The 8,459-nt window shown below is 51.8% G+C and overlaps 1 protein-coding gene across 1 annotated transcript; it reads left to right on the top strand.

The window, feature by feature from the left end:
- Window positions 1–4,096: 4,096 nt before the first annotated feature.
- Window positions 4,097–6,374, top strand: MSRB1 (methionine sulfoxide reductase B 1). Its single transcript, XM_087536285.1, has 5 exons — window positions 4,097–4,408; window positions 5,441–5,546; window positions 5,657–5,722; window positions 5,863–6,060; window positions 6,173–6,374. The coding sequence occupies exons 1-5, from the start codon at window positions 4,219–4,221 to the stop codon at window positions 6,198–6,200; spliced, it is 588 nt and encodes a 195-aa protein (XP_087392411.1). The 5' UTR covers window positions 4,097–4,218; the 3' UTR covers window positions 6,201–6,374.
- Window positions 6,375–8,459: the final 2,085 nt, after the last annotated feature.

The following is an 8,459-nucleotide window of genomic DNA, read 5'->3' as shown; positions in this document are numbered from 1 at the left end:
AGATGGACTCAAACAAGCATGGCACAAAGGGATGAAATGGATAGCACATCATGATGAACATTTTGATATATTACACGCACAAAACGGAGCAACGCACATGAAGTTATGGCATGATGAACAGGGCCTGAAAATGTGAGGGGGAAAAGACTTTGGAAAATATACCCCTCCGAAAACCGATCTAGGGTTGACTGGCACGCAATCCGAGGTTCACTGTGGATCTCGCCGGATTTCGTCCTCGCGGTGGCCGGAGTAGGATGGGGCGGCGCCGGAGATGCCGGATCTGGGCGGCGCGGTGCCAGAGCTCTCTGGAGACGGCGGTGGAGGCGGACGGTGATGGAGGCGTGGAGGCGGCGACCGGAGGGCGGCGCCAGCGAGAGCAGCTAGGCGGCGCCGGCGGGAGGAGCTGGGCGGTGGAGGAGCTGGGCGGCGCGAGCGGTGGCGGAGCCGGGCGGCGCTGCGCTGGGCCTCGGGCGGCAGGCGGTGGCCGGTGCGCAGGCCTGACTCGGGCCGCGGCGGCGGAGGATGGTGGAGGGACACGTGGCAGGCGTTGATTGGATGCGGGCGGCGGCGCGGCACGTCCGGTGCGGACCGAACATGTCCGGTGGCGGCGGGGGCGATTTGATCTAGGGTTTGGACCCGGATTTTTTACGGGGAGGACATATTTATAGGTAGGAGGAGTTTGGAGTGTCCAAATGGAGTGTAGTTTTCGACCCTCGTGATCCGACGGCGGAGGACATGGAGATGGTTTGGATGGGTTATTGGGCCGTTTTGGAGGGGTGTTGGGCTGCAACGCACACGAGGCCTTTACAGTTCCCCGGTTAACCGTTGGAGAATCAAACGGACTCCAAATGGCACAAAATTTGACAGGCGGTCTACCAGTGGTGTACCAAGGCCGCTTGGCAAATCTCGGTCCATTCCGAGAATGTTTAACACCCGCTCACGAAAAGAGACAAAAGGGGGACGCCGGTGCACGTATGAGTGTCGGATTGCAAAACGGATAATGGGGAAAATGCTCGGATGCATGAGACAAACGCGTATGAAAAATGAGATGCACATGATGACATGATATGATATGCAAGACATCAGCAAAATGCAAAACAAAGACAAAACCCAACCACGAAGGGAAATCTCATAACTTAAAGCCAGAAATGGCAGAGTCGGAGTTACAATTATGGTGAGTTACATCCGGGGTATTAGAATGCTCCCCTGTCTTTGCCAAGCTTGTTGAGGGTCATGCTCCTCCAGTGAACTTCGATGTCAATGGACGCCACTACAACAAGGGATACTACCTAGAAGATGGCATCTATCCGAGATGGTCCACATTTGTGAAGACTATCTCAAACCATGTGCCAGGAGGCAAGAACTCCTACTTTTGCCAAGTGTCAGGATGCTTGCAGGAAGGATGTCGAGCGGGCATTTGTTGTGCTCCAATCTCGATTTGCTCTTGTCTGGTACGCCGCTCAGACCTGGTTCAAGGATCAAATGTGGGAGGTCATGACTTGCTGTGTCATCTTGCACAACATGTTCATTGAGAGCTAGCAGGAAGAGCCAGTGTTTGACACTGAACCATATTACAGGAAGGGGCCTCTTGCCCAAGTTGATCACCAAATACCGGCAACCTGGATTGACTTCCTTAATATGCGTCAGGAGATCCGACCCCACAGGTGCATCAACAACTGCAGCACGATCTGGTGGAGTATGGAGGCTCAAGGGCAACGCCTAGCTCGACATGTGATGAAATATGAGTTTTTATTTGTTGAACTATTTGATTTGTATTGATTTTTTGTGATGAACTATATGATAAAAAATTGCTTCTGTTAAATTTGTGCCGAAACAAGCCGAATATGGGCCGAAATTGATCCAATTTGCGTCGAAAGTGTTCAGAAATCGATGGCTGGAGGCGCTATTTCAAGCCACTGGGTGTCCGAGCGGCCCCCCAGGGCGCCGAAAAAGAGCCCCCTGGGGCGAGCCTGCACTAGATTGGCGCGTGGGGATGAGCGGGTTCCCAGCCGCTCGCCCCAGGGTCGCCCCAGACATGTATTTTTTAAATTTTAAAACATCTGAATTCGGCAAAGTTCGGCCAAATTCGGCATAAATTCGGCTAACTTGACATTCATATTCAACATGTTCGGCATTTACACAAATTATTTTTTAAAAAAGACATATACGGAGCGAAGAAGTCGCTGAGCGCGGCGAAGTCGCCGACGTCGCCGCCGTCCTCGTCGTCGTCGGTGGCCTCTCCTTCTTGATGGCACGGCCGCCCCTGCTGCTAGACCCCTGCCCGGCGTCTCCAAGGCGGACTGGTGGCGGCGACGCGTCATCATCGTCGCTGTCGTCAAGGACAACGACGCCTCCCTCGTCCCGGCCGCGACGCCGGGCTTCGAAGCGCTCGAACGCGACGATCTGGCGCTGCAGCTCCGTCTACGCCCCGTCGTCGCGCGCCCACTTCAGGGCCGCCTCGTCATCGAGCTCCTCCTCCTTGACGCCGCCGGCAAGCCCGGGAGCCCCGGCTCCGTCTTCGGTTTGAAGAAGCGCGGTGGTGCTGAGGAGGAGGCGCGTCGGCCGCCCTCGTTAATGACAATGCCGACGCTGTGGGTGCGCCGACCGAGCGACATCTTTGCGGCGGGCTCGGGCTTGACGCCGAAGAGCGCCGGCGAGCCGATAGAGTGGGAGGAGGAGTGGAAGGAGGAGGAAGAGGAGGAAGAGCCGAACTTCCTGGGCACCCATGGCCCGGCGCTCCGGCGGGGGGGGGGGGGGGGACGGGCGCCGCGGCAGGGTGTGCCAGCAGCGGGTTGTTGCCGCCCTCGGGGTACTCGAGCACCCCGTGCAGTGTGCGGCCGGGACGCACCACCAGAGGCGACGGTCGTCGCTGTTCTTGATGCCCCCACCACTAGCGCCCCGTTCATGGACGCCAGCCACTGTGCCTGCCGCCGCTGGAAATACTCCGCCCCCGCCGCGTGGTTGTCGGCGGCGTACTGGGGGGGCGCGTTGCTCCTCAGTCAGGGACGACCACACACGGTCGACCTTGGCGGCGAAGATGTCGGGGCACGCGTCGACGTCGGGCACCGGGGGGATGGGGACGCCGTCGTTGCTGAGCCTCCACCCCGTTGGTCTGACGCGCATGTCCGGCGGCGCCCGGATGTTGGCCTCGAACAGAAGCCACGCCTCCGACAACTGGAGCGAGTGGAGGCCGAAGCCGTTGGCCGCCGCGGCGTCGCCGGGGAAGCGTTCGACCATCGCTGGAGAGGGAAGGGAAGGACAGGGGGAGATAGAGCTCGGCGATGCAGACGGGAGAGAGCAGAGCTCGGCGGCGGCTGGTTTGGGCTCGGGCTGGTGTGGCCAGCGGCGAGGGGGAGCGGCGGGTCTTTATAGCCCGCGTCGTGTGTACGCGTGGCGGGAAGGGAGGCGTCGCCGCGCCGCCCGTGACGCGCCGGCCCATGAGGAATCATTGGAAGGTTGACCGGCGGCAACCTTGCCATTGATTCCCCGCGGGAAAACCGAGGCGTTCTGGGGAAAGACGAGGAGTCTCGCTGACGCGGCTGGCCCGCGGCTCCTTCGCGCCAAAATCGTTCGCCCCGGTTCGGCCTGGACCTGCCAGCGTCAATTTTGGCCCAAACCGGCGAAAAGCGGGTTTCTGGAACGCGACTGGGCCGATTTTTGAACACCGATGCGGCAAAAATGTCTAGGATGGACCTGTTGAGGGCGCGGCTGTAGATGCTCTAAGACTAGTCATAGTGGGAGTAACTTAGCTAGTAACATAGCGCACTTCGAGAAAATTTTGCTTATGTGACAAATAATTAATGAGAGATGGTAATGTTACTTTAATATAGCGCTTTTCAAAATAAGATGAGTCTACAAGTTAATAAATAAAAACATCTATGATACTGTTATTATATTACTTTAATTATGAAAGTAATAATTTAGACTAGTGTCATATGCATGACACTAGTCTAAGTTACTCCCCATTATGACCAGCCTAATCATCTGATCCCACCACCCCTCTGTTGGAAAGAAAAAACCACCACCGCTCACCGATGAGCACACGGCGTGGCGAAACAACCATTCGCGCGCGTGTGCCGGTCGGCGCTCCTCCACGTCTCGGCAACGGCAGCCACGAAAACCAAAACAAACCAAAACCTTTTGGGCACCGCACCGCACCGCTTCCCAGCGTCCGTGCGTCCGTCCCGCGAAAGGAATACTAGTCGCTCGACCTCATCGATGGCCGTCCGGTGTCACGCCGCTGCTGCCTTGGTCTCGTCCCGAGCGCGCCTGCCTTCCTACCTCCCGCCCCTCCTCCCCTCCGCGCGACCCCGACCCGGCACGACCCGCGGCGGCGGCTACAGGCGGACCGCCGTTCGCGCCATGGGCGCCGCGCCGTCGTCGCCTTCGCCGTCCGGACAGGCCCCAGGTGCACGCCGTTTATTTCCGTTTTCCTACGGCTCGTGCTTTTACTCTCACAAAAAAAAAATCATGGCCTACTCGCGGTGCGACTGAGAGAAATTGAAGGTGGAGTTTGCTCTGGGTTTGGTGGTGCAGCTTCGCGCCTGAATTGATCATGTCAGATGAAACAGGCTCGGGGGACCTGTGCTGTGAGGCGTGAGTAGTTATGTCCCTATTTGCTTTGATTTTGGCCCAGGTAGACCTCTGTTATGGCAATGATGCCGCTTTATGGATGACAAAACAGAACATGATGTTCATAGTGACAAACTATCATGACCTTCACTCGCCGATGTTTAGGATTCAGGCGATGCACTGATGGCTCAAGGAGATTTCTTGTGGACAAACTGTCAATCACTGAATTACTCCCTCCGTTCCGAATTACTTGTCGCACGTATGGATGTATCTAGATGTATTTTAGTTTTAGATACATCCATTTCTGCGACGAGTAATTTGGAACAGAGGGAGTACTTGTCAAGACTCTTTGGTAGTTGGTTTAAGAACAACTGCTGGTTTCATATGAAGCCAGCTCCATGAGAATTTACCCATTTAAAGCTTCCCGGGCCAGTTTTTTTTTTCTTCAAAAAAGAGGCTACCCCGGTATCTGTATCTGCACTGACTGATGCACACAGCCATAGCTTCTAGACTAGTGAAGCTATGCTTTGCTTAGCTCCATCCTCTAGTACACCCGGATTCCAGCTTCTTTGTCGCTAGCTGAAAAAATGCTTACTGTTTGCTATACTTGAGTTTAATGTTTGGAGCATAGTTTGGTACACCTTTTCTAGTTTCTACTGAACCAAAAAACATTTTATTTGAAATCGTGGTTGCTATAATTGATGTTTGGGATTCAGATAATGCACTGGTGGCTCATGGTGAGTTTTTGTGGACAATCTGTCAGTCACTGTATTATTTGAATTTATGTCTGTCATATGACTTAGCTGAGTTCGAGTATGATATCTTCAAGTCATTAGTACCTTCCAATTAACATCCCATATTTGCACAGGGAAAGCGGATAACGCATCTCTGAGCGACGAGGAGTTGAAGAAGCGCCTCACGAAAGAACAGTATTACGTCACTCGGCAGAAGGGAACTGAGAGGGCATTCACAGGGTAAGTTACCAAATTCTGACAATAATCTTCACTTGCGCACGATCTCCATTCACTGTTTCTAGTGCTACCACAACATAATAACATTATAATGTTGTTTGTTGTGTGACCAGGGAATACTGGAACACTAAAACCCCAGGCGTCTACCATTGCGTCTGCTGTGACACCCCTCTGTTTGAGTAAGCACTGTCACCTGAACCTCCAAAAGGGACAGCCGCGTCTTTCTTCACTTAAAAAGCGGAAGATATCCACCTTTGCACTTGAAACACTATCTGCTATTGCGCTCGTTGTTCTGCCCTGATGCTTGCCTGTGTTTTAGGTCATCTACCAAGTTTGATAGTGGCACTGGATGGCCGTCATATTACCAGCCGGTTGGCGACAATGTGAAAAGCAAGCTTGATATGTCGATCTTCTTCATGCCCCGGACCGAGTCCCTGTGCGCCGTCTGCGACGCTCATCTGGGCCACGTTTTTGACGACGGGCCACCGCCGACGGGGAAGAGATACTGCATCAACAGGTATGTATGCTTGAAACCTTCCTTCGACCATCTTCGCAACATTTTGCCCTTGTTGGCAGGTTGCATGGATGAGGTCTCTTCTTTTCACTCATTCATCCTCTCTGCCCTGCAGTGCGTCTCTGAAGTTTAAGCCCCAGTAGTCCCTGGAAGAAGAATCAAGATGCAAGCACTAGCGTGTTCCATGTGAGCTTTGGTTGTGGTATGAACTATTTCCAGTGTAGTAGCCTAGTCTGTGCAGACCCGTTGTGCACATGTAAATTGATAATTTTCAGGTTTGTAAAGCCATTTGTCTGAAGCATCTGCCTGTTCCTCCATGAGCAGTGTCGCTGGCCCTTTCGAGTGTCAGGGGTTCCTGTAACTGTGGGGCAGTTGGTCACTGCTTGCAACGCTTTAAACATCATGATATCAGACACGAAATTGGGCTGCATCTGAGGCGGTAGGATAGATGGAATTAATCAGCATACCTGACGTACGAAGGAGTAGTATCTCACGTGGGGTTGGGTCGCGTCGCGTGTACCAGGAGATGGGCGTTGAGCTGGCGAGCCATGCTCATCATAATGCATCAAAAGTTACAAACATAATGATTAATGAACCATACATTCCGATCTCATTAGGATTCAGATAATCTTACGCTTGCGAAAGCGGCAGCAGAGAGATTGCCCAGAATAAACCAAATTAGAAGCCATATTGCAGATTTTTGTGCCATGACTGCAGGTCTATCACATATTCAGAAATCAAGACGTTGAAGCAAGCCCATGATTCTGCAAAAGTAGCACTCACGCAGGAGTCTGTAACTCATCCTAATGATAGGTACAGGTACAGCAATCCTGATCATACTGTAGAACATTGTCCCCTGTTACAAGCCTCGGTTCATAATCACCTGCACTGATTTTACTCGATGTAAACTGCTTTTAAGATGAATGAAAGCTGCGCCTCTGAGTACCTTTCTTTGTTCAAAAAAAAAAAAAACTACTCCGAAGGCTCTGGAGTGATCAGCTCGGAGCATCGGACGGTACTAAGGGCCTCTTTGATTCGTAGGATTGCAAAAACGCAGGAATAGGAAAAACATAGGATTGAAATGGCATGTCCATTGGATCCCTATAGGATTTGAATTTGTTTGATTGTGTCACGGGAAAAGCAAAGGATTTCTTTCAAGAGGTTGGAGTGGATGTTAGAATTCCTGTGAAATGTAGTATAAATAAATCCTTAGAAAAAAAATCCTACAAGATTCAATCCTACGAATCAAACGACCAACGTAGGAAAAATTCCTAAGGATTTCAATCCTTCAAAAATTCTATGAAGATCCTTTTAATCAAAGAGACCCTAAAGGTGGCAACTTTCAAAAAACTCGAATGGTACGACCGGATAGCATTCGGAGGCTCCGAGTGGACTACCTCAGTAGCGGCATACTCTTTGTTACCACTTCGAATTTTGAGTGGGATGCTTCCGAAACTTTCAGTAGGGCAATAGAAGGTTTGTCAAGTGCCTCGGTGGGTCCGAGTGGAATGGTTGGCACCTCCGATAACTATATCTGGAGGAACAATGTGGCGGTTTTGACCAAAGAGCTCGATGTTTTTGACTGAAGAGCTCGGCGGTTTTGAACTAAGAACATGAAAGTGTAGATAGATATAGTGGAGAAATGGAAGTATTATGAAGGCATATTGGGTTTGATCTTTGAGCACAAAGAGAGAGAAAAACAACTTAGCAAACCCCGTTCCCTTTTGATTGTATCGGCACATTTATGGACTCAATGTGATCTTGGATCACCAAAATGAAACAGTAGATCCTTGACTTGGCCAACACTTTGTATCCATGAGAATTTGTGGGGGTCACCTTTCACCTCTTTTGTTGCAACCAAAGAGAACTTTTCTGAGATAAGCTAATTTAAACATTAGTCCCTTGAGATATGTTGACAATAATTATCAATATCCACCAAGGGGATTACATGCACTCTCATCCGGTCCAAGGGCACACGGATCTAGGGTTTCCCCTTGAGCAATAGGGGTTGAGAGGAGAAAATCGTATCTCTCACACCTTCAACAGGGCAACAATGCCTGTAGGCATTGTCATCAACGGTTTTTGCCTGTGATATCCAAGTTATCAACCTACTGACACACCAGGTGACTAGGGCCATTGTTGGCGACACCCTCCTCGTGCTGAAAAGGCCCGGGAAACAAAGAAGGAGGGGACAAAGGAATCCTTGACGATGCCTTCAAAGAGGGAGATGACACCCATGAACGTTGCCGCCATCGTGACCACCCACAAACCAGAGATTTCTTCCAGAACCCTATCCCCACCGTGGGCCGCCCCAAATCACCCTGATATGAGCCAGGAACAACCAAGACCTAGATCCGGAGGAGTTGAACAGTTGGGCGTGGCGGCGGCCTTTAGATTTGGCA

Source organism: Triticum urartu, chromosome 7A (assembly GCF_056163025.1).
Source record: "Triticum urartu cultivar PI428250 chromosome 7A, HENAU_Tu73, whole genome shotgun sequence".
Lineage (NCBI taxonomy): Eukaryota > Viridiplantae > Streptophyta > Magnoliopsida > Poales > Poaceae > Triticum > Triticum urartu.
This window is presented reverse-complemented; position numbering and strand designations above follow the sequence as displayed.